Here is a 25,903-nt window from a genome sequence, read left to right as displayed (position 1 = left end):
CGCGCGGAGAGGCCGCAAGGGGCGCTGGCGGTCGGGAGGGTGCGCGAAAGCCGCCGGACTCCTGTCGTCTGCTGTCGCGCCGATACGGTAGCCTCGCGCGATTGCTCGTGTGAAATCAATGTTTGACAGACATCATCTCTTGGATTGTGAAGCTGGAAGACGCTAAACGTGAGCAAAAACACCCTGAAATGTTAAAGGCTAAGCGGCAATGCAAAGAGAGGACGTGTTTTGTTCCGTTGTGTCGAAGCGGTTATCGGTGAAGAAAAGGTATCTTTGTTCACTGCACAGGCGAACCTAGCACGGCATGCGCTGAATGGGAAAGTAAGATGAAAACATTTCGCGAACGAATGCATCGAAAGATCTTTTCAAGATTACGGTGAACGGCGTCGTGAATGAACTCACGCCTGAAGCCCGATGCTGTCCCTACAGTATTCGAAAATTATCCACCTCATCTTGTGCCTAAAAAGACGGTGAAAAAGAAGGTGCGAAACATTTGCGACCAAGGACCGGCACCTAAATAACGGAAGCGAAATGTTGAGCTGGTGGATCCCGAGTTGTGCTCTGCAGTCGACGGTGATGATACGCGGGTTGACCCTCATTGCGTCGCTCGTGGAGGCGCATCAGAGGTACTCCAGAGGCGTTCCGATTCCGAGCAGACAGACATTGCTACAGGACCGGTGTGTGATAGCGAAGCGATACTGCAGTGTCCGTGCCCAAGTGATGTTCGGCACCCGTTCGATGGAATTCTGATTCCGGTGACATGGATGAAGTTGCCTGCTGCGTCAAATGGCGCTTTAACTTATGTCTGTTGCGAGACCGAAACTGGTGACTTCTCGAAACAATTCATCGAAAGAATGGTGACTTTTGTAAAAACTTTGCGTGAGCACGGTTCTGTAATTGCCACAATTTACTTCCGAGGAAGAGAAAAGGAAAAGCGCGTGCTTACAGCCCGCCATGAGGCAGAGACATTAATCAAAGAAATGGCGCTGCGTGGCCTCTGTAATGGATGTGGCATGACTCCTGTTGAAGGCAAGCACACTTCATACAGAAATATGTACTTCGCAGAGAAATGCTTGCTGACCACCGATGGAAAAGGAGAGTCATGCTTGCACTGCAAATATTTACGGAAGCTCTCGCAGAACAACATGTACAGAAGAAAAAAAGACGAAAGATCCTTGCATTGACAAAAAAAACAACAATTTTTCTCGTGCTTTGAGAAAGACAAAGAAAAGCGTGGCCAACGCTCAGCATCATGTGACCCAAATGAAAGAGCAAAACAATGCACTGAGCGAAGAAGCACTCGAGACAAAAATACAGTCACTCCCGAAGAAGCAGCAGTTAGCTGTGAGAGCTTGTTTCCTGGCCGCAAGACGAAAGTCTCTGAGCGGCATGCCTTATGAAGATGCCTGGATTGAAGAATGTTTGCTAATGAGGATGCGGAGCACAAGGCTCTACAAGCACCTTCGGAAGCAGAGCATTATGATTTTGCCTGGGCGAAAATGCTTGCAAAAATATCTGCAACGATTTAAGGGTGCCTTTGGTCTGAACACGAAGGTTTTTGAGGCTTTAAGCGAAAAGACCAAAAGCATGGATATGTTCAGCCATAATCGTAACAAGTTCTCTTTACTTTGAACTTTTAAAATTTATGTAAATTATAGGCTACAATGGATTCATAATAGCGTAGTGTTTTATCTGTTTCCGTACTAATATAATCAAAAGCTGTAAGTTTGATATCCTGCCGCTGTGGCTAATATAAAATGTGCTACTCTATCACACTCAGAGTTAATTTGTGTAGGTGAAGCCTACACAGTGTCTATCTGTTGCTGGCTATCTTTGACAGTTTCTATCTGTTGTCACTACAATTGAATACGCGCTTTTTCGTACTTTTTGTTGGCCAAAAAGCATTACCCCCACTCGCACTTCCCCTTTGATTAAACATATTGCATTCATTCTATTAAACCGAATTATGTGTTCTGTGAAACGTGTTTTTTTTTAGTTTGAATTCTATCAACCGCTTACGCTCGCGTGTGCTTACATTTGGTTAGCGTTTGGTTTGGTTATCCCTGTCCAACCCTCAGCGGCGCGACGCGCAGCGACGCGTGCGAGAAACCGGCTCGCCCCGCCGACGCGCGCGCTCACCCTGCACCCTCTCGCACCACAGCGCCGCTATGCGGCCGCCGCCGCAGGCATCACCTCGGGTGCCACCGCGCCGCCCGCGCTCAGCACACTAGCCAGTATATTCTAGGCACTATACGAGCGCGCGAGGCCCCAGCTTTCACAGCTGTTGTGACGTCATATCACGTGGTGCGCCGATGAAGGTCAAGTGGTAGCTACGCGGCCGTGCGCGGCGCAGCAAGGAAGAGCTCGGTTGTGCGAGTAATATGCTTCGCATAAAAGTGCGTACAGTTGCTCGAAGAAACGCAAAACGCCGCCGGCACTTTCGTCGGTGGTGCTTTCATTCACTCCGAGCATAGTGTTAATATAACCAACTCCGAGAAGCGACAATTTACCACTGCTGATTCACTAGCAGCAGTAGTTTCGTATCTTTGATAGCAAGAATATTTGCCATCACATGACGTCTAATGTTAAAAAAAATGCTTGCAAATTTAAAGGGTCAGTCTACTGAATTTTATCGACCATATTTTCTTTGCGGCAACCGATAGCTCTTTACTCAAATTACCGTTTAGCCAGCTGTGGTGCCAAGAAGTGCGATAGAACCTTTTAAAATAGAATTTATTGATGTGGGAACCAAGGTGGGAACACATCAATGGGGCGCCGGTCTTTCGCTTGGTCTCATCTCGCCTATAAGAAAACATATAAGAGATAAATTTGCTTTATTTTAATAATTAGAGTGACGATTCTGCCGCTCCTAGGAGTAAGTGGAGAGTCGGTTTGTTTACAGCAATGGTTCCCGTCCTGACAACCAGATATCGCCACTATAGGCTGAGTTTATTTTTGCGTCTCTGCTAGCATACGCTGAACTAAAAGTGGAAATGTGCCTGCGTTTTGCGTACGTGTAACTATAAATATTCATATGATTTACAGAAAAAGCAAGCGGTACGCCTTCTACAGTTTACTAGAACAAAACGTGCGTTTCTCTGACATTGGGGCATACAAATGGTACGTAGTATATTCACTTAGGCTACTACAAAAAAAAGACTACCACCTTCTTGAACAAAATGAACGTTTGGGGTCGCCACCATGCATTTTTACGCGACTTTTAACGCCGAAATAAAATATAACTTCCTGCCTAAACCGGGAGCAGTTCCCTCGTTATAGATGTTATAGGGTGCCAACTACCAGAATATGCCATTATTTATACACTCATCTCGGTGAGTAGACTGACCCTTTAATATAAACTCGCTTTACTTCATTTAAAGGGGTGGAGACACCAAATTTTGAAGCTATAAAAAGCCTCCTATGGGATTCCTATGTATGCAAGGGCACTCACAGCCAGGTTAGGGTGGCTAGCCAGGCGTTGGACACAACAAACGCTTAAAAAATATTTTAATTCGGTTCCAAAGATTACCTAAATGCTCACGATCTAGACCCATCGCTAGCGCCATCAACACTGACGTCACAAGGTGGGAAGAAAAATTAAAGTTTTAGTGACGTCATACCAAAATACAGTGACGTACGATGAGCGGGGCACAGCCGCGCGAGCGCAGTCGACGCACCAGCGAGCTGCATTTGCTGCTAACCGCCCCTCGCTCGGTTTGCGGCGCGCCATTGCGAGCAGCGTCGCACCGTCCGATTGCAGCTCGCCGCCTGCGTCCGGCCTGCTAGATGTCAACGGCGGGCCGCTCGCGGCAAACGCAACGACGGGAAGCGGCAGCCACTGCGAGCGCGGAGAGCGGCAGCGTCATGATGACACAGGGCGCACTCCTTGGAGCCGGGCGGCCTGCGCCAGTCTTCGTGCCGACCGCCGGCATCTGAAGAACGCGATAGTATTGTTTGTTCACGTTCATAGCAAACCCTGGGATATATGAATATCAAAAATGCATCGTTTCTGACGATCGTTGGCAAATACCGAGTTCCTGGTAGAAGTGATGACTGCGATGCAAGCAAATTTCATCCCATAGCCGGTTTTGTGCTGCTGCTACCTGGTGCGGTTCGCCTGCCGTCTGCTAGTTCCGTTGCTGAAGACGTCGTGGAAATCGAACATATCTTTTATTATCGGACGAGTTCAGAGTAAAGGGGTGCCGAGCGGAGCACGTTTCTGAGCGCTCGCCAGTCCCGAAGCGCCCTCAGCTGCGAAGTCAATGCGAAACCAGCTAGGCCTATAGCGACGACTAGGGCAGTCTGGGACCAGCGCGCAGGTCGTCGCCCGGCGTTGCCGCAGGCAGTGTCGTTGCCGAAAGATACACTTTTAGCACAGACATGCTGTCGTATCTCGAATCTAGGAAGCATATCCTTTCTGGTAGCATGGCTGTTTCGTATTTTCTTGTGCGGACGTGAAGTACGCCGAGCCTGCCGGCCGGTCGGCCAGCCTGGATACCGTCTGCCGACGTCATAAAAGCGAGCTGAAGAGTGTTCTTGACGTAAATAATAAACCATGGGACAAGAAATGTGAAAAAATGTCATTTTTTGAGGATCGCTGACTAATACTGAGCTGCTAGTAGAGGTAACAACTGTGATATGAGCAAATTTCTTGCCACAACCGCCTCGCAGCTGCCGACGGTCGGGTCCGGCTCGCCTGGCGCCCGCTAGCTCCGCTGCCGAAGGCGTCGAGGAGATTGACCATACTATTATTTTATTGTGAGATGATGCTGTCGACACTAAAGCTATTTGTAGGCCTTTTATTATAGCGCAGGCGGCTTCCGAAGCGCCGGCCGCTTGCGAAACAGGCTATAGGCCTAGCGACGACCACGGCAGCCAGGCAGCAGCAGAGCTTGTCGCCCTGAGCGCCCGCGAGCGGTGCCGTTGCCGAAAGCTCCCAACATAAGCAGGCATGCTTTGTCGCTGCTCGAGTATAGCTGACAGTTCTGATAATAAGACGATCTTGTCTTTTCTTGTGATATTTGTACACCATCCCAAGCAACGCTCAGGTACTGCTGCACGGCGGCGAAGTGTGACACCGGTTGTGGGCGCAGCTTGGGTAGAGCGGCGCAGCGATGCTTACTGGCATTTTGCAAAGTGTTTCGCATCCTCACGCGAACCCGCGAAGGCGATATTAGCGTGTGATCAAAAAAAAGTCGATGACCTCACTCATTGGAATCAGATCTGTCAGAATCCGAGCTGCTAGCCATGCCGTTGTTTTTTCATGCGCTGGTCAGCACTGTCAGCACGTGTGTGAGAAAGCAGACGATGCAGCAGTAGGTGCGTCACAACTTTTGTGGGCCAACGTGACCAGGCGAAGTAGTTGATCTTCCCCCTCTGTGACGTCACTGTACAACTCGGCGTTCCGAAACCGAAACCGAAAATCGTTCACCTAAAAATGCGATAATAAATTATTCACTGTGCATATATGAATATTTTAGTGTGTATCATGCTTCCTGGAGCCATAAGAAGCGTTTGAAACTAAAAACGCGCGAACCACAAATTTGGTGTCTCCACCCCTTTAAGTCTAAAAACACCGCGAAAAAGCTCCAAATCTATTTTTGTTTCGTTCCGGACGGTTGTGCTAGGTTTCGGCTGCGTTTCGGGCAGTTGCAGACGGTAGCAGTGTAGCTGGAGGTCCCATTAGGCTTGCGCGCTCCAGAAGCGAGAGCGTATCTCAAAAACTAGGCTGAATTGCAGCTTAAACTTTATCGTCGAAGCAAGGTAAGTCATAGCGAAAAATGGCTGAGGCTTAGCTTAGGTTAAGCCCAGTCAGATGCGAAGCATATTGTCGCCGAGTTGCATATCGAGCACGCCGCTTGGCTAGACGTTCTTCACGCTCTTCATCAGTCTCTGTAGTACGCCGCAACTTTTGCTTCTCATTCCAACGAGCAGCCCTGTCTCCAGGAGGCATCTCTAACCCGTGTACGCCTAGCAGAGGCAGGCGCACCCCCTTGTATAGGCCTCTTGCGCTGGAGTTTGAGGTAGCGTGGCGGCGCCTGGTGGCAGCAAGGAAAAGCTGGCTGGGTAGTACCAGGTTGGGTAGTAGTGAGCGCTGGCTGTGGCGGCGTACCTTTCTAGCCTGCGTTTTGCGTCGATTCGCACGTTTTTCTGCACTGTTGTGAGTGCGACGAGGCTCGTCACTTGTGACCAACCACGCCGCGGCCTGGCCGTGGCTTTGTTTTTAGAAAACCGACGCTCCGTGCACCTTAGGACGAAATGCAGGCAGCAGAAGGAATCTGCGACAAGCGTCACCGTCGTTACTCCTGTGTCGTGGGCTGCCACGAGCAAGAAGGTCTGAATCCCAATATCAAATTCTACCGTTTTCCTTCAAGGTCTCACGAAGCGGAGCGCCGGGCGCGCTGGATAGCTGCAGTTCGACGCACTGAGTAAGCGAACCTTCGCGTTGTGCTGGCTGCTTCGCCTCCCTTGATGTTTGTTTGGTTATCCGCGTTGCTGAAATTCGTTCTTTTTGCACATGCAGTCCGGACGGCAAACCGTGGGATGCAGTGCCGAACACCAGGATATGCAGTCGTCACTTTGTGGGTAACGAGCAAAACAATGTCAGTCATCCCTCATATGTACCTACCATCTTCCACGCGGTCTACAGCCGGTCTCATCCTCCTTGTGTTCGTCTTCTTTTGGCGCCTACCTCTCTCAAAAAATGTATATGTAGGGAGCAGCCGCATATGCAGGCGTCGAATGAGAATTTATGCATTCTACAACACAACTTGTTTAGTACATCTCTACATAGGCAGTTGGACCAAGCAAGCAGCAAAAAGTGTACCATGACAATCACCAAACAGTAGGGAATGCGCAACAGAGCAAGCAGCAAAAGGCGAGAAACGAATACATAATTCAGAGATCATATCAAGGGAATGCACAGCACAGCAAAGAGCACAAAAAATGCATGGTATAATTCATATGTCATGTCAACATCTCACTTCAGATAATCACTATTAAGGCAAATCGGCATATCAGCAGGCATGGCTGGTGGTTCACGACTATAGACCCGGCCACTGAGACAATTGACAATTCGACCGGTGCAACGTGGTGAGGTGGCCAGGTGCGTGCAAATGACCACAAATGGAGGGGTTGATTAGGTGCGAATTCGCTGCGCAGTACGAGCAGCCCAGCGTCGAGAGTGAAACGTGCACATTGTCGACCTCAAACCAGCACGTATGTGGCAGCGCGGCATCACTGATAACAGCGAACGTGTTCGAGCGATGTCGTTTTAAGGATGAAAAGCTACATCAAGAAAACGACATCAAGCGCGCAGCACACGCGCTCGCGCTGCAGCGTTATTCGGCTGCGAGCTCATATATGCATTGCATCATGTTAGCATTTGCTGAAGGAACAGATGGCGGCTACTACAAGGCAGGCATGACTACTTGTTTAGCGAGATGCAGTGAACAAAGACTGCAGGAGGCCCATCGTTTCGTGGCATGCTGAAAGACCGCTGCTGGCGCGGCGTGTACCGTCGTGCGCTCGAGCAGTCCCGTATACCTGTCTGTTTAGCGCTGCTGCGAATTCATATATTGCAAGTATTTCATCGCGTTGGTGCATGCGCTTAAATCTCGAAGCGTGCAGACCTTATCTGAAGTTCAACTTCGTATGCGACTCTCTTCACTTGCGAATGACACCGCGCTGAAACTTAGCCGCTTATTTCTTGAACAGAGTACACGTACTTGGCGTCGCATAATTTCTTCCCTTTACACAGCGCGCCAGCCCTGAAAAAATCTTCGGCGCCCGATATTCGCTGTAGGCCATGGCACAGCACAAGCGAAAGTCGCGGGTTCATACTGCCAACGTGCTTTCCGAAGCAGACGCCAGAGCCCAGTACTACCCAGTCGAGGGCAGAGGGCGCTCTTTAGCACCATTTTCGCAGCGCCCCCTGGGCAATGCAAGAGGTCTATACCGCTATAGTGTACTAGAATTAAGAGTAGTGGGGCGAGTGAAGCTCCGCGCCAGCGGAGCGCGTGAAGCAGGCGGCGCCGAAATCTCGGGCCGCCGCGCGGCGGCGCTGCTGCGCCTTTCACTTGGCAGCCCCCTCGTACTCCGGAGCTCGCTGCGATAGGCGCCGGCTTGCTACACGGGGAGCGCGCTCTGCCTTGGAGTGCATTTTCATGCTGTTTAACATAGGTGTAATTCTCCAAATTCCATTGTCAGAAGACAATTCAGTGTACCCCGTGACTTTCTCCAGGAAACAGGTAGGGGCCATCCACTGACCGTACGAGAAACGGAACACTTTGCGCGGCAATCTTAGAACGTTCGCGCATATACGTAGGGTACGCGCGCTGGTTTCAACAAGATCATCGTGGGCAAGCGTTTTAGAGCGCAGCTCTTTGGCGTCCGTTCCTGGGTTTCGCGTCGGCGTCGGCCTCGTAACCAGCTCCGCCCCCCTTTCATCCCCCCAGCGCTATCGGCGTCAGCGGCATCAGTCAGTCGCTGCTATCTCTTCCCTCCTCCCTTTATCGTGTTGTCCGCTTGCTGCGCGCGCTTCTGCCCCCATCGTTTGCCGCTGGGTGTACACGCCGCCCCCCTCCCCCCTCTTCCTGCGAGTCTCCGGTTGTCAAAGCGCCGGCTCGAACTTAATTCCTTTCTTCGCTCCTCCTCCAATGCAACCCCTGTGCGGTGGCAATCAGAGAGCCAGATCGGTGGCGACGGATCTGTATATGTGCACCGCCCGAGACGAAATTGCGAATACGTGTGAAAAATAAAACAAAAAATTCTGTGATAGCGCATACATGTGTTGCTCGATTTCTTTGCCTCAATCTATCGAAAAGGTGAAACAGCTTATTTGCTGCGCTCAAATTTCGCATTAGGAAGTAACGTAATCGTCGGTAATTTTTTCCTCCGTACGTTAATTCATGTGCGTCTTGATTTCACCTCTGCTGCGCTTTGCAGATGATATTACGAGATGAGCAAACCTCGGCGGAGGAACTATTGTTTTGCTCCTGGATGTAGGACCGGCTGCAGTGGAGTGAAGGATGCTCCGAAGTTAACATTATTCGGGGTTCCTGAAGACGAAGCAAGGCGCCGCACATGGCAGCGCAACTTGCATCGTGCGGACAAGCCCCTAGAAATGACAGATGCCGTGTGTGAGCTGCATTTGGAAGAGAAGTACATATTAAGAGACTATGTGCATATCATCAACGGCAAGGAGGTGCGCATATCACGTGGCAAGCCATTTCTTTCGCCAGATGCAGAACCAAAAATTTGCCCAACCTTCCCGCGTATCTGTCCAAAAAGCCCTCGCGCGAGAGGCCAGCAAAAAAAAAGAACGTCTTCGCAAGTGCCCAGTGACCTGTCGGCCAAGAGGCAATGCACACAAGGGGATATATCACCGATTACTACGTCCCAGAATGACGAAGCAGAGGAGTTATGTCAGCCTCTCGAGAATTATGCGTTTCAGCTAAGCGAAGTCCCTATCTGAGCTCTGGGCACTGCACAAGTTTTTTTTATTTATTTTATTTATTTGAAAATACTGTTGGCTGTGAGGCCGTTACAGTGGTGGGGCGTGACACTTGGAAAGCAAAAAGGTTTCGACGATTATACAAAAATACAAAGTGAATCTTCATCTATACAACTACATGCTGTTGCTTTCGTCCACGGCTCCCTCAATTGTGAAACACACGCTATCAGCACAGAGAAATCTGTGTTCATGAACTATGGAGAAAGCCCAAATACAGTGCTTTGCCGTATGTTTGTTCGCAAGACACTGATTTCCGAAAAGGTTTTAATCTCACTGAGCGAAGGGGAGCAAGTACTACAAGAGGCAGATTCTTTGAAAATTTGTAAAGGCGTGGGTAGACCAGAAGAGTTCGTCGGTGTGACGATCACAGAAAGACTCAAGCCGCAGATATCGGATATCAGCGGATATCGTCAAAGGACTGAACAGCGAAAATAGCGCAAAGGGAAAAAGAGCCAAACTTGCTAAGCTGAGCAGGAGTGTGTACAATTCGCGGCAGTCAGTTCCACCAATGCAGCTTTGCGTTTTCTCTGAAATATTTGCGAATTATTGCAAATAAAGCCATTTTGTATATATTTCCAATGCAATCAGACTTTTCACATGCCTATGTGAGCTACAGTGAACGCTCGCCAGCCATAAGTCACACGGAATGTTTATGACTTTACAACTATCTGCCTTTCTTCCATAAATGTCTGATGTAAGATTAAACCTCGTAGAGCCCGAATAACTTGAGGAGCATACCTGCCAGATCACCAGCTACTCGACGAGCTGCTGCGAGCGAGCGAGCGCTTGCCAGGTGAAGGGAGCGGCAGCGCCATCTGTAGGCGTCGGCGCAAACAGCTTCAGCCCGTAGTAGAACTTTTTGACGGGTTAGTTGGTACATTGTCTTGAAAGAATGTCGTACGCCAAAAAAGGACGAAACAGGAAGGAAAAAACACAGAACAGGAAAGAGGAGCTTCAGCCCGCCGCCTTCCCTCGACCCACTACTCCTAATTTTAAGCAAACAAGGGAAGGGGATTGAGGGGCTCGTTATAAATATGAGAGAAGCCAACAGCCACAGAAACCAAGGGGCACAGGGGATTTTTTTAAATTAATTTATTTATTTTGTGCTGTTGATCAATTAGAATATTACTGAAAATGTTATCGCTTAAAGGTAATTGATTAGAAAAGCAGAAGAAAAAACAACCACATACCGCCGGTGGGATCCGAACCCACGACCTCCGAATTACGCGTCCGGTGCTCTACCTCTGAGCTACGGCGACGGCTGTCAATTCTTCTGCTTTCGGGGGTATTTATGTTTACAAATAACCTAACCTTGAGAGTGTTCATCAGCGCCACCCACGTTCGTAAGCGGCGGACGTAGAACGTCCTGAGTTACCGCTGGTGTGACGTAGAACGCCATCGAACGGCGAGGGTGGAAGCGGTGTGAGAACCCTCTTATGCTTCCTATGGCGTCAAGGCTGCCAGAACCGAGGCCCTCGCTAAGCAATTAAGCAAACAAGGGAAGGGGATTGAGGGGCTCGTTATAAATATGAGAGAAGCCAACAGCCACAGAAACCAAGGGGCACAGGGGATTTTTTTAAATTAATTTATTTATTTTGTGGTGTTGATCAATTAGAATATTACTGAAAATGTTATCGCTTAAAGGTAATTGATTAGAAAAGCAGAAGAAAAAACAACCACATGCCGCCGGTGGGATCCGAACCCACGACCTCCGAATTACGCGTCCGGTGCTCTACCTCTGAGCTACGGCGACGGCTGTCAATTCTTCTGCTTTCGGGGGTATTTATGTTTACAAATAACCTAACCTTGAGAGTGTTCATCAGCGCCACCCACGTTCGTAAGCGGCGGACGTAGAACGTCCTGAGTTACCGCTGGTGTGACGTAGAACGCCATCGAACGGCGAGGGTGAAAGCGGTGTGAGAACCCTCTTATGCTTCCTATGGCGTCAAGGCTGCCAGAACCGAGGCCCTCGCTAAGCAATTAAGCAAACAAGGGAAGGGGATTGAGGGGCTCGTTATAAATATGAGAGAAGCCAACAGCCACAGAAACCAAGGGGCACAGGGGATTTTTTTAAATTAATTTATTTATTTTGTGGTGTTGATCAATTAGAATATTACTGAAAATGTTATCGCTTAAAGGTAATTGATTAGAAAAGCAGAAGAAAAAACAACCAACCGTTCGATGGCGTTCTACGTCACACCAGCGGTAACTCAGGACGTTCTACGTCCGCCGCTTACGAACGTGGGTGGCGCTGATGAACACTCTCAAGGTTAGGTTATTTGTAAACATAAATACCCCCGAAAGCAGAAGAATTGACAGCCGTCGCCGTAGCTCAGAGGTAGAGCACCGGACGCGTAATTCGGAGGTCGTGGGTTCGGATCCCACCGGCGGCATGTGGTTGTTTTTTCTTCTGCTTTTATAATCAATTACCTTTAAGCGATAACATTTTCAGTAATATTCTAATTGATCAACACCACAAAATAAATAAATTAATTTAAAAAAATCCCCTGTGCCCCTTGGTTTCTGTGGCTGTTGGCTTCTCTCATATTTATAACGAGCCCCTCAATCCCCTTCCCTTGTTTGCTTAATTGCTTAGCGAGGGCCTCAGTTCTGGCAGCCTTGACGCCATAGGAAGCATAAGAGGGTTCTCACACCGCTTCCACCCTCGCCGTTCGATGGCGTTCTACGTCACACCAGCGGTAACTCAGGACGTTCTACGTCCGCCGCTTACGAACGTGGGTGGCGCTGATGAACACTCTCAAGGTTAGGTTATTTGTAAACATAAATACCCCCGAAAGCAGAAGAATTGACAGCCGTCGCCGTAGCTCAGAGGTAGAGCACCGGACGCGTAATTCGGAGGTCGTGGGTTCGGATCCCACCGGCGGCATGTGGTTGTTTTTTCTTCTGCTTTTCTAATCAATTACCTTTAAGCGATAACATTTTCAGTAATATTCTAATTGATCAACACCACAAAATAAATAAATTAATTTAAAAAAATCCCCTGTGCCCCTTGGTTTCTGTGGCTGTTGGCTTCTCTCATATTTATAACGAGCCCCTCAATCCCCTTCCCTTGTTTGCTTAATTGCTTAGCGAGGGCCTCGGTTCTGGCAGCCTTGACGCCATAGGAAGCATAAGAGGGTTCTCACACCGCTTCCACCCTCGCCGTTCGATGGCGTTCTACGTCACACCAGCGGTAACTCAGGACGTTCTACGTCCGCCGCTTACGAACGTGGGTGGCGCTGATGAACACTCTCAAGGTTAGGTTATTTGTAAACATAAATACCCCCGAAAGCAGAAGAATTGACAGCCGTCGCCGTAGCTCAGAGGTAGAGCACCGGACGCGTAATTCGGAGGTCGTGGGTTCGGATCCCACCGGCGGCATGTGGTTGTTTTTTCTTCTGCTTTTCTAATCAATTACCTTTAAGCGATAACATTTTCAGTAATATTCTAATTGATCAACACCACAAAATAAATAAATTAATTTAAAAAAATCCCCTGTGCCCCTTGGTTTCTGTGGCTGTTGGCTTCTCTCATATTTATAACGAGCCCCTCAATCCCCTTCCCTTGTTTGCTTAATTGCTTAGCGAGGGCCTCGGTTCTGGCAGCCTTGACGCCATAGGAAGCATAAGAGGGTTCTCACACCGCTTCCACCCTCGCCGTTCGATGGCGTTCTACGTCACACCAGCGGTAACTCAGGACGTTCTACGTCCGCCGCTTACGAACGTGGGTGGCGCTGATGAACACTCTCAAGGTTAGGTTATTTGTAAACATAAATACCCCCGAAAGCAGAAGAATTGACAGCCGTCGCCGTAGCTCAGAGGTAGAGCACCGGACGCGTAATTCGGAGGTCGTGGGTTCGGATCCAACCGGCGGCATGTGGTTGTTTTTTCTTCTGCTTTTCTAATCAATTACCTTTAAGCGATAACATTTTCAGTAATATTCTAATTGATCAACACCACAAAATAAATAAATTAATTTAAAAAAATCCCCTGTGCCCCTTGGTTTCTGTGGCTGTTGGCTTCTCTCATACTCCTAATTTTAGTACACTATAATACCGCCGCTCCAGCATCACGTGTTCACTTCAGCGCACCTAGCGGCAGAAGCAGGAAACACATTGGTCGCGGCGCCTCGCGCGACGGCGCGAGCTGGGGCCCCGTTTCTCCTATGTCGTTACGTCACGCATCACGTGGTTCTCCTTGGTCACGACGCCTCGCGCGACGCCGCGAGTTGGGCCCCCGTTTTTCATCTGCTGTGACGTCACGCATCACGTGGTATGACATGGAGGTCACGAAAGGTCAATGGTAACGACACCGCCGCGCTCGAGGAGCTGGGTTGGGCTATTTTAGTATGCTTCGCATAAAAGCAACAACACCAGTAGTTGCCGGTAAACATGCCGACCGGAATCGTAAGGACTGCTGAATTGGCTGAAGCGGGCGGCTCTCGCTTGGAAGGACGCCGCCATGTTTCCACGCTAAGGGCGCAAAAGCCGCAACTGCCGATTGCGTTCGTACGCTAACGCTATTTCCCCGTTAGCGTTCTGCGCATGCGCACGCTGGACCCGCTATTCCGCTATGCACGCAGTTACGCAAAGCCCGCAATACTAAAACTCTCTAATATTAAAACGCTCTAATGTTCAGTTGTAGATTTGTAAAAGTCGTCACATTGCTTTAAATCCTCTTTGGCTCGCGCAGTTGCGGCTTTTGCGCCCTTAGCGTGGAAACATGGCGGCGTCCTTTGAAGCGACAGCCACCCGCTTCAGCCGATTCAGCAGCTCTTGCGATTCCGGTCGGCATGTTTACCGGCAACAACTGGTGTTTAGGGATGTAACCGAAAATCTAAAGAAAGACCGGAGGATATATCCGCCACCGGATAGATCCCTGAATAAAAAGGAGTCGTACGACTGGAGAAGACTCAAAGCTCGAAATTTCTTCTCGCCCCTGTGGAGGAGTTGGACGGGTGCCAGAGGGCGGAAGAGGGACGGTGCAGAAACCGAAATTTGTTAATTTTGCGGCCACGTGGCAACATTAGATCACATAATTTGGAGATGCGTTCGTGCCCCAGGGCACAACGCGATTAAAACTAGCGATGAATGGGAGACCACGCTGAGAAGCTCCGACGAAAAAACTCAGCGCTTCGCCGTCCGCCTGGCGGCCGAGGCTGAAGACCTCTTCTCTTAGACGGGATCGGATGTCCTCCGGCCGCGGTGCGACAGACTGCATCCCCGGACGCCTGCGTGCGGACCCGGAGGTGGCTGCCGCGCCATATTCGGCAGAAATAAATGTTCTTCCTCCTCCTCTTAAAAAACGTTGGCTCACGCTGCGTTCACCAGTTACAGTGGGGGGCCGCGCTGCTCGCCTGGGACCCGGATTCCGGGTCACGAGAAGGGCCGCAGAGCCCGCCGTTCGTCCACCTGGCGTCCAGCCTTGGAAGAGGCCCAATATGGAGATGAGAGGACTGCCCCTATTCGTGACCTCAGTCATGGAGGATGACCCCATTCTTTCAGAAAATAAACTGCAATCTCTTTCTATCTCGCCTTGCTCAGCATGTTCCACGAGGACTGCGCGTGAGTCTGCTGGGCCTCCTTTGCGCCGTGTGCTGGCTGTGCCCCCAGGTTACTCCGGAACGCTGTTACTGATGGCGGCGCAGCTGCAAGGACTCGTGCTCAAATCGTTTCGATACCAGGCTAAACACGTGCTTTCGCACGTCTACTCAGTTGAACTGCGTTAAAACCCTGCCACTTTTTTTTTCGCGGCGCCTCGCAGTGATACCCAGTTTATAAGGTGGGAGCAGACATTATGTCTGTCTCGCACGTCAAACGTATCTGATCGCCATTTTGAGTATGACGATATTATCAAGGACTACAAGCAAGTTGTAACCGAACAAGAGGTGCGAATTCCTCGCGGCAACTGCTCGCTACGCGATGCTTCCCTGCATTCTTCCGCTCTCTTCTGGAGCCAATTTCAAAACCAAAAAAAAAAAAAAACGTGAAATGCAGCGCAAGTCACCCAATAAGCGTGCTTCCATGCAGGCTTATAAGTCCGGAGATCCTTGCATCGACAGTACACACTGTGTCGTCTCCAAGCGAGTGGTTCGTTTGCTCTCACTTCGAATGAGCTTGCACCGCTTTCCTGCTCCTTAAAGGGCAAAGGACAGTCATTGGAGGGGTATCCGCTTCAAGGCGTCGGTAATTATCCGGCGCTGGTCAGCAGCAGCGGAGCTGGCCAGGAGAGTCTCCCAGTATGACTCCGCCGTGATTGGGGATGGAGGGTGTGGAAAGGTAGGGCACGTCAGAAGGATGTGAATAAAGTCTCCTGGTTTCCCGCAGAGCTTACAGGAGGAAAGGGTCGGGGTGGCGGGCATGAAGAAGAATAGGGTACGTAGCAGTGCGGGTCTGGAGTCGGCACTAGTGGGAGGCCTGGGTTAGGATTAGAGAGGGAGCCGGCGGTGCGTAAACGCTCCGGGTATCTCGGTAGATCCGGACCTCCTCGTTACCTGGGAGGCCTGCGTGTGCGAGGTTCCAGATAAGGGTTACAGGGCCGGTGGGGTGCCAGAAGCGTAAAAGCCGAGCCACGGTGCGGGATATGGCCTTTAGCGAAATTAGATAGGGCGGATTTTGAGTCGGAGAGAATTTTGGTGGCAGAGGTGGAGATAAGAGCGAGCGCAATGGCTCCTTTGCAATTTCTGATGAGTCTGTGGTGATGGAGCCTGATGCGAGCAATCGGGCCTGATTGTTAGCGACGGCAAGGACCATGCGGGAGCCCGACGAGTACGCTGCCACGTCCACATAGGCTACCTCGGAATTGTCGCCGTACAGCTTGTGCAGGGCTTTGGCGCGGGCTGCCCTGCGTTCTCCGTCGTGCTCCGGGTGCATGTTCTTAGAGATGGGATGGATGATGAGATGGGAGCATAGGTCTGGAGGTAGGGGGGCCTCCTCGGTAGGATGGATGATCGGGGCGATGCCTAGCTGACAGAGCAGAGTGCGGCCTGTCGCGGTACCCGACAGGCGAGTCAGCTGTGCTGTTAGAGTGTCTTCTGCCAGCTCCTCAAATGTTCATGATGGGTTTCAAAGCGCGACAAGACGGAGACGAAGGGAAGAAACACACACGACAAGCGCTTACTAGCAACTAAAAACGTTTATTGCAACGCTGGGAATAAATAGGGGTCACAGAAAACATAACATTTATGTTTTCTGTGACCCCTATTTATTCCCAGCGTATTCCCGCGTAGGCGCGTTGCCACAGAGGGCGAGAATACCTCGCGAGCAACGGTGATAAGCAAGCTAAGAGCAGCGCCAATAAAGATAGAAATCAACTTCGGCAGCCCCTGCAAGATAGTGCTGACAAAAAGAAAACTCAAATTTCGCGCGACTCCGTTGCGGTCACGCAGCGAAACCAAAACTACAAAAGGGGTGTTGCCGCAGTCTGTGCCGCCGCGCTAAAGCTAGACATAAGTTCTGCTTATCTCCGTAAGAAGGCAGCACAAAATTCAAACACTTCTTGTAAGTCCTAAGAGGCGGTAGCACCCCCCAGTGAGCACGCATTGTTCTTTTGGCGCAAAATTTCAAACGGAAGATCGAAACCGTACCCGTACGGCAAAGACCTTGCGGGACAGAAAACCGCCGCCGTACATATACGGCAAATACCTTCAAAGGGTTAATGCGCTTTGTAGGAGCTGAGTTACCCTTAGTCAAAATTTGAGTTTCAGCATCTTTGCGCCTTTCCCTCTCCCCTCGTCCTTTTTTTCACGCTCAAGGTCGGCCCTCTTCCTGACCCGCCGGAGCTACGCGGCTTGCTGGCCGTGGCTATGGTAGCTGCGTGACATCTGAAAGAATCTAACCATCAGCCATATCTGAACTGGAGCATATGATGGCGGAGGGTACGAGCATGAAAAAGTCACCGGAAAGGGCTCGCCAACTTTCACTCGTGTGATTGTGGGCTCCCTGCTGCGTGCAGATGTGTATTATTTGGCTCAGGTGTTCGTGACTACACAATGCGATGACTGAGTGAGTTGATGTACTCTCCTCAGAAGGTGTTTCAGAGCCCCTTTAAGTTAGTGTGTTTTAAAGTTGCAAAGTCGGAAACTGAACAAACACTTTTTCTTACCTTGCTGATACAATTAAGCTCGCGGGCAAGGAATCGAGAAAGGTTCAACTTAGGATGCAGGGCCCCTTTGAAACTGCAGTAGAATCTCGGTGGTACGAATCTCACAGGGTTGCGAAAAAAATTCATGTCATCTGAAATTTTGTATCATCTAAACCAGGGGTTCTCAAACTTTTTTGCTTGGAGGAACCCCAAAAGCCTTCAATAAGTTCCAGGGAACCCCCCCCCCCCCCCCCCCCCACCCCGCTTTTACTTACCAGCAATGTTGTCGAGTGCATTTTTGCAAAGAGAGAGTTGCAAAAGTTAAATGTTTATTGCACCGATTAATACAAATACTAATGTGATGGGTGGTACTGCTTCCCTTTTGAGAGCAAGTCAAAGCGTGGCTCAGTAGCACTCAGAGTAGTCTCATATCAGCTGCCGGGTCAGGGCCAGTGAGGGTTCTCGCGGAACACAAGAAGACAGCCCGCGGAACCCCTGTGTTCCGCGGAACCCAGTTTGAGAACCCCTGATCTAAACGAACAAAATTCATATGCAGAAGCATGGAAAATGCATTCAAACACGGATCTTTTCATGGCTGATGGGATTTATTCTTGATTTTACCGTCACAGCTCTTTTCTCACGGTACGTGCAGCGCAACTGGCGATTGCGACCCTGCCCTAGCCATAATGTTGCCCATCGCGGACATGCTCGCGAACCATTGCTCACTGCTCACAGTGTGTACCACACAATCGGGAGACTGCGATGTGCAGGCCGCGCACTGTCGCTTGCTGCTCTGCGGTGCTTAGCGATTGTGGCTTTGGCGATTTATGGGCAGCGTTTAGTGCTCGAGGGCGCAGTCATGGCTTGCATGTTCGGAGCATCCATAGTGGCGTAGGAGAAAGTTCGGAGCATCTGAAATACTGCACATTATGCACAATGCTCTGCGGCCAGGGTATTTTTACGAATCCGCATCATCGCGAAATTCATACATATCAACTGTGTTCGTATCACCGAGATTCAGCTGTAGTTTCTGTCATTCATTCTGCCTGATCCCTTTTTGATCCAGGCTGTGGTGGCTGCATTTCGATGAAGGCTAAAATGGTGTGACACTTTTTCTTGCAGATACAATAGAGAAGTCTTTGGAGCTGCCACTTGATGCTGCAGAGCTGGCGAATCAAGCAACAAAACTTCTTGAGGAGCACGACTTCACTGAGGTGTTGAACAAGATCTCTGACGACGCTTTCAGCGACTTCTTTGCTGGTGAGCTGCGATAAGGCTCTGAGAACCTCTAACAGATCAGCCAACAAACTTCAAATATGCGAGCAGGCTTGTTTGTGTTTGAAAGTTGCGTGCAGGGGGTATAGTTTCATATTCATTCATGGTGTCTGGCTGGTAACAGGCTGCCAGCAGAAATAATATGAAGCATTTTGACCTCCAAGACAAGTGTGAGATACTTTGGATGCCTGAACACTTGCCTCTGCATTGTCCTGAATATATCCTTACTTTCTGGGCTGAAGTGTTCAGGCTTCAGGAGAGGCGAACTCATGTCTTCACTCATACTTTGCTTCTCTGATGTGAACAGGAGAGGTAGAAAGCATTTGATAGTAACAGCAACTCCAGTAAACTAGGGGGGGGGGGGCAGGCCCCAGCCAGGAAACATAGCCGGGAAGTGGGCATGAGAAAAGAAAAAAAAGTACATCGGTGGTTGTCATTTTCTTGTTGTTTTCGTTTTACTGAAATTTGCTAGGCTTTGTATCTCTAGTGACCATCACATGCCCAGGAAGTCCTCAACGTCGTGCAGTGCCTCTACATCTGCCTGAGCAACTAACTATTTGTGGAAAGGAGGCAGCAGCAAACAGAACGGGCGAAGTTTGCGCATGTTTATGCTTCTGTGCTATTTTTGCGGTTGCCTCTTTAATCCAACTCAGTACCTGTGTGTTCGAACCTAAAAATTGCATTTTTAAGCTGCAGGCGACAGGGAAAACACGGATGACAGAAACATGCCTCAGAGCCAGCCCGTTCAACCGCATCTTGTACAGCGTTGTCCAAGCGGTGTTTGCCACAGCACAGTTTTGTTTTTGCGCCTTCCTTCATTTGCGCTTACGCTGCAGCGTTGATGGAACTGCACCAGCAGCCCCAAATTTACTCACACCGTCTGTGCAACACATCAAAAGCCGCTCAAAAGGCTGGTGGCCAAGTGCTGATATGGAGGCATGTTCTGCTCTGGCCCCATCGCTGTTAAGCGTGCGCTAAATGCAGGCTGTCAAAATGCCCATAGGGGTTGAACCAGAATCGCGAGGCGACATTCACAATGTAATACAGTCTAGCCCGGTTATAACGAAGTCGGCGGGAATCGGAAATCACTTCGCTATATCCGCTATTTCGTAATATGCGGACTACGAAAAAAAGATGCAAACGGCGGCATACCGATTTATTGCCGCTGAAAGAAGTCGTCCAGCGTCCCCTGAACACGTTTCGCGAGTGCGGACTTCAGGATTGCGGCTTCCATACCATCCAACTGCGAACCAAAGATCTGGTCAAACTCCGGACTCCCGAGGTACATCCGTAGCGTGTCAACAGCTGCGATGGCCGCATTTTTCCCCTGCGCGGCGTGCTCTACCGCTCTACGCCGTGACGCCGTTCAAGGACGGCGCAACACGAGACCGGCGTGCCATGCGATGCAGTGAAGCAACCTTTCGCTCCGCAGTAGAGCAGACGACGCCACGAAAGGATGCCGTCAGCCGAATTTTGCTCTTATATTCGCGGAAAAAATCGCCTCAAGGACGCAAAAATGTGTCGATTGGCAGATTATATTTCGGTTGGTATTAAATCTCTTCGTTATATCCGCTGACGCGCTCTTATTTACTTCGTTAAAACCGGACCCAAAATGTATTGAAAATGCAAAAATGGGAATGGGAAATTGAAATCGCTTCGTTATAACCGCTATTTCGCTATAAGTGGCTTCATTATAAACGGGCTAGACTGTATGCAGGAAAGCCGCCACAGTTGCAATTTAACAGCTGAGTTTGTATTGCACGGGGAGCTTTGATGGGACTGGCTCATAAGATGCATCACCCGGGAACATAACAGCTGGGTTCTATTGTGCTTTTGTGGCATCCTTATGCTTGCCACGATAATTATGGATTGGCAAAGTGAAGGGAGGAAGGTATTAGTGTGGTCGAGGTTCACAGTGTGTCTGCCACTTCTTTTGCAGAGGAAGAAATATTGGTGGTGATGTGTGACTTCCAGTGCTTACTATTTGTTTGTGCAAATGACTGTTAGAAAGCTGCATTTGCCAGTATGGAGCTGACTAAACAGAACTGTTGCTGTAGTGCATGGTGTTGCTCTTACGCAAACTTTGAATGAAGAGGGGCATTTAGCTTTTATTCTGGAAAGCCTCTACTGAACCTTTCTGCCTGGCTTGAACTTATCCTTTCTTAGTGGCTGATGACATATAGCTGCTGGCTTCCTTCTGTCTGTCCAAATTTCTATTGTAAACAAGGGTGCAGGTAAATTGGCTGCAGATTTGCAGCTGTTGGAAGAGCACGCCTCTCTGCATTGTATTTTGAAGTACCATATTTACTTGCATAATGATTGCACTTTTAAAAAAAATTTTGACGCAAATTTAGGGGTGCGATCATTACGCGGGGTAAATTTTTAACAAAAAATTTTGAGCCCTGAAAACACAAACAAGTTGCAGGTCAGACTACCCTTGTCACTTGGGCAGGCTAGCCGCGGTTACGCCGCTAAACGTGGTTATCGCAAACCGAGCTCGGCAATCTCGGCCTGCATTGTTAACCGAGAAGATAAGAGTGCGAAAAGCGCATGAGCTGGCCCGCTTCAAGAACATACTTTCTTCGCACTAAATCACGTTCCAAGAGCAACGCATCAAAATAGGCAGTGTGCATAGTGCTGCGCGACGGCGCTTTTATGCAGCCTTCGATCTCGTCCGATGGCGCAGCAACAGCGTACAACAGCAACGTCCCGTGGCGCTCAAGTTACGCATTTTACCGTCGTTACGCCGAAAAATGTCCGGTCCCTGCCGCATCGTTAAGTAGGCAACAAATTCTGAACGCTCGCAGCACCAGATTCCGCTAGCTTACCGCAATGGTGCCGCCCGCGAGCGCGGCGGACGACGGCGCTCCGTACTCCCTAGTCGTCGCTAGGCCTAACTTGTTTCGTATCGAAGCCACAGTGGACGGCGCTTTTGAACTGACCAACACTATAATGAATGTTCTACTTATAATGCTGCCTTACTGACAACTTAGTTGTTTCGTATTAAAAGAAATATATATGATCGATTTCAGCGATGCCTTAGCAGCGGAGCTGGCGAGCAACCAGATCGGGTCACTCGAGCTGCAACAGCGGTAGCTGCTACGCGACTGCGAACGTAAAACTAGCTTGTGTCGCAGTTATTACTCCTACCAGCAACTCGGTACGGGCCAGCGATCCTCAAGGAGGATTCATTTTTGACGTTCCTGTATCCCAGGGCTTAGTATTTACGAGAACATAAAAGTTTAGCCGGATCGCCGCGTCACTTCGTTGCACCGCAACCCAGAATGGTGGCGAGCCTGGCGACAACGGCGAACCGTGATTTGAGATTACCGCAGATAATTTTGGTATCCGCGATTACGCATAACCGCATTTAGACTGCCCGTGTGACTGCAGGTCAGCCATCAGGCGGCTGCCGCTGCAATGCTGACAGAGCAAGATGGTCATCTGCACGTGCCATCTGTCTGACAGATAGCAAGTACGATCATCGTTGGCTAGACTCGACATTGTCGACAAATAGCAGCGGCAAGTTCGGGGTGCGATCATTTCGCGGGGAATAAAAAAAAATTGAATTTTGCCAACAAATTTCGGGGGTGCGATCATTATGCGAGTAAATACGGTAACTCTAACAGGTTTGCAAAAGCAGGATATAATGGCAGGTGAAAGCAGCACATCCCACCATGATTGTAAACCCCATGCGGATCTGCAGGCCTTATGTGCAGTGCTGAATGGTACGGTGTGTTGCTGTTGCAGAAGCGAAGAATGGCGAGTATGTTCCCAGCAAGGAGGAAACTGAAGAGCTGGAGCGGGCCCTGGCAGCTGTCTCCAAGGATGTGCACATGGCACGGGAGTCCCTGGCCAAGCTTTCGGCTGCTGGTGTTGGGCAGGGCGAAGTTCCCGACTTGCCGGACTTGGTGGACGCCTTCCCAGACCTGCCGCTGAGCACGAGCGATTTCAACTCCCTCACCCAAGCTCTGATGGGCGGCGAGGCACTGCGAACTGTGGCACTGCTGTCCTCTGCCGACCAGGGTTTCACCCTGCTTGACCAGCCCGCCTTTGTGCCCCAGCAACAGCAGGCTGTGGCTGCCACCAGCAGTGATGCGCCAGCTGTGTCGACAGCGTCTGGAGGCTGGCTCCTGGGAACTGCCGACTTTGCCTCCTCCTCGCCCGCCGTGGCTCCCGAGGTTCCCACCCAGGGTTCCAATGCTGCGGTGTTGCCCAAACGTTCGGTGCTGGCCCAAGAGTCGGTGTCCTAGCGGTGAACTGGGGGAAGAGGGGAGGCTTTGCTGCTTGTCTGGGCCCCGAGAGTCGCTTGTGAAGTGTCCCTTCCTCTGTCCGGCGGCGGCAGGCGCAGCTCCTGGCTCGATGACACTTCTCCTCCCGCCTTCCCTGGCAGCTCTCCCAGTGGCGCCAGCGGAAGCTGCAGTACAAAGCCCACACACACGGTTGGGTTTGCCCTCTTTCCTGTGGTGGTGGGAAGACCCACTTTCGCTGCTAGGGACACCGCCACTTGCCACGGTGGCCCGAGACGGGGCAGAAGGGTCTCCGGTGGTCTCGCACGTGTACCTGTTCCAAAGGGGGAAGAGGGGTGATTGTCGTGTTCTCGTGGCGGCTCTCCCTAGTGGGGCAGCGTCGCTGTCATGTGGGAGTCCCGTCCAGAGGCTGGCAGTAGTGGCTGCTGCCAGTTTCTCTCTCTCTCCTTGTGCTGTTGTGCTCAATTTCTTGTGCTTGTGGTCTTTTCTTCTTCTTTGTGAAGATATATTCAGTGATTGTGACGTTTTTGACAGGACTCTTCAAGGGTGGGCGGGCGGGGAGAAATGGGGAAGAAAAAAAAAAGATGCGATGGCAGAAGTGTTCCTGTGAATTGAGCGCATTATTCTCCCTGTGTTGGTTCCTTCCTAGCCCTGTACAGCTCTCGGTTCACTTTCGAGACTCTCTCTCTCTCTCTCATTGTCCCCTCAAGTGATAGGTAGCGTGGTTGTAAAGTAACTCTTGTGTATCATAGGTGCCCGCTGCTGATGCTGCTTTCGGTCATTGTTTCACATTTGCTGTGGCGATAACTTTTGTTATCTGTTTCTGTCGGTGTGACGATTTGTCACACATCATCCTGTGTACAGGTATTTAATGCTGTTCAAATAGTGGAGCATGCTTTTTTTTATGCATTTTGCAATTTTTTGTTGCACAATTTGAAGCAAATGAGTTACTGTTGAACGCACTTCTTTCCATTTGTTTCATCTTGTGATGTGGACCATATGAATTGTGGACATAAAAGGTTGCCAGTATGTTATATATATATAAATATGTATACATGTGTATATGAGTAATGCTATTCTTAGGGATAAGAACTTTGCTGTTTCAGAAATGGCGTTATCGGTGTTGTCTGCTACTTGGAAAAAAAAAATAATAGATTTTCTTTTCGTATACTGGCAGGAGTCTAGTAGTGTAGTGTTAAAAGAATTTTCTTGTGGCAGGAAAAAGAGAAAAAAAAAATCATTCTTTAATCTGTTTGGTTCCTTGATACGAACAAACACAAACACCATTTTTGTACAGATTTTGTTTTTAGTGTACCAATGACGTGTTGTTGATCATGACATCTCTAGCAATGAAACATGGCGCCTCATCAGTTTAGGTCATCTAGAGTGAGAAGTGGAAGAAAGCATTGCCCATCTCTTTTATCATATTCGTTGCATCATTGTGGTACCCCTGTTATTTATATATTTCATAAAAAGGTTAAAAAAAGTGCGTTGGAAAGAGTGGAACTGTTAAAGCCTAAGCGATTAGGAAAAAACTGCTCGCAATATGCATTTAGGTCGGGTATGTCCACACTGCCTAGCATGGCACTGCTATCAGTTCGTCTGCCTTGATTCTTTGTGGAGTTAAGTGAGGACTCTTGGAAGAAGTGACAGTGGAAAGAAGCCACAGCCAAGGCTTCAAGGTGGAGATGGTGTGAGGGCAGCCGGAGAGAAGAAGAGCTGGTTTCCCACACAACTGGGTTGTGCCCCCTGGCTGTCCTGGGTTTGCTCGTGTTGGATGGAGCCTTGTGGTGTCGGCGGGCCTACCTTCATTTGGGGAGTAGTCGAAGTAGATGGTTCTTGGGTTAGATGACCAGTGTACCATTTCGGAATGGTTTAGACAACTATCGTGTAACTCTCAGTGTGACTGTTACTTCATATCAATGTGCAAGCGGGTTTTTAAAAACGATCAGGGGAAGGAATCGTGAATGGCTTTTAATAGCGCGCTAACTGGCCTTTGTTGCTTTCAGGCACCTCCCTAAATGCATTGTGTTCTTGAACGGGTATACATTTTTTTTTTTTCTGGAAAAAGTCCTGTGCAATGCATTCATACAAAGCTGGCCGAATATGTTCATTCACCCATTGCGTTCACTTTTCCTTTCCCGCGCTCACACTGGTTAAGCACATTTTAAATAAGTTGGCTTTTAGCAGCTGTTCCGAGCACCCTGCCAGCAGTTTTAATGTTTCCAGGAATAAATAACCTGTCACTATTGCATTAAGGTGAATTTGGATGGGGCTGGTAGCAGCTTTCCAGTCTAAATTTGGATTTGTATCCATAAGCCATCACTGCGGAATAAATACTCCTGCAACTTTATGTTGTACCTCGACTGCCTTGTGATGTCGATTTCTTGCCATCATCCCAGTTAGCCCCAGAGTTCACAGCACCTACAGACTGTGCTACAGCTGTTTGCAGCTTGCAGCCTTTGTCTCCCCTCAATTGAAACAATGGGAGTAGTTCAGAGCTTGCTCTGAACAGGTGTGGATGTGTACAGTAGTTTCGTTCGGCGCTTATTCTTGGAAGGTTCGAAATTCGAATGTCACCTTCGCAGGCTACAAACTGTCTTTCAATAATCCGCCTACGCTTCATGCCATTGAGCCAGAGTCCTTTTTGGCACAGTGCAAATTTTGTGGCCAGAAGGCAAACCTATACCATATGGTATGGGCTTTTCAGAAAAATGACAGCATTGACATCATAAATCAGCCAACGTGGGAGGGCTGGGAGGCGGCTCTGTCCAGCTCGGACC

General features: G+C 49.6%; 1 protein-coding gene and 1 pseudogene across 1 annotated transcript; both read left to right on the top strand.

The window, feature by feature from the left end:
- The first annotated feature begins 8,959 nt into the window (after window positions 1-8,959).
- On the top strand, window positions 8,960-18,869 carry LOC149339065 (uncharacterized; annotated as a pseudogene).
- Window positions 18,689-25,486, top strand: LOC149339064 (uncharacterized). The gene is made up of 2 exons (XM_089547883.1): window positions 18,689-18,855; window positions 22,621-25,486. Exon 2 carries the CDS (start codon window positions 22,707-22,709, stop codon window positions 23,121-23,123), a length of 417 nt encoding a protein of 138 aa, XP_089404009.1. The 5' UTR covers window positions 18,689-18,855; window positions 22,621-22,706; the 3' UTR covers window positions 23,124-25,486.
- Window positions 25,487-25,903: the final 417 nt, after the last annotated feature.

The sequence above is a fragment of the Amblyomma mixtum genome, chromosome 6 (genome assembly GCF_055824585.1).
Source record: "Amblyomma mixtum isolate Tamu chromosome 6, ASM5582458v1, whole genome shotgun sequence".
NCBI classification, from domain to species: domain Eukaryota; kingdom Metazoa; phylum Arthropoda; class Arachnida; order Ixodida; family Ixodidae; genus Amblyomma; species Amblyomma mixtum.
The sequence above is the reverse complement of the archived record's forward strand: the minus strand, read 5'-3'. Positions and strand labels throughout refer to the sequence as shown.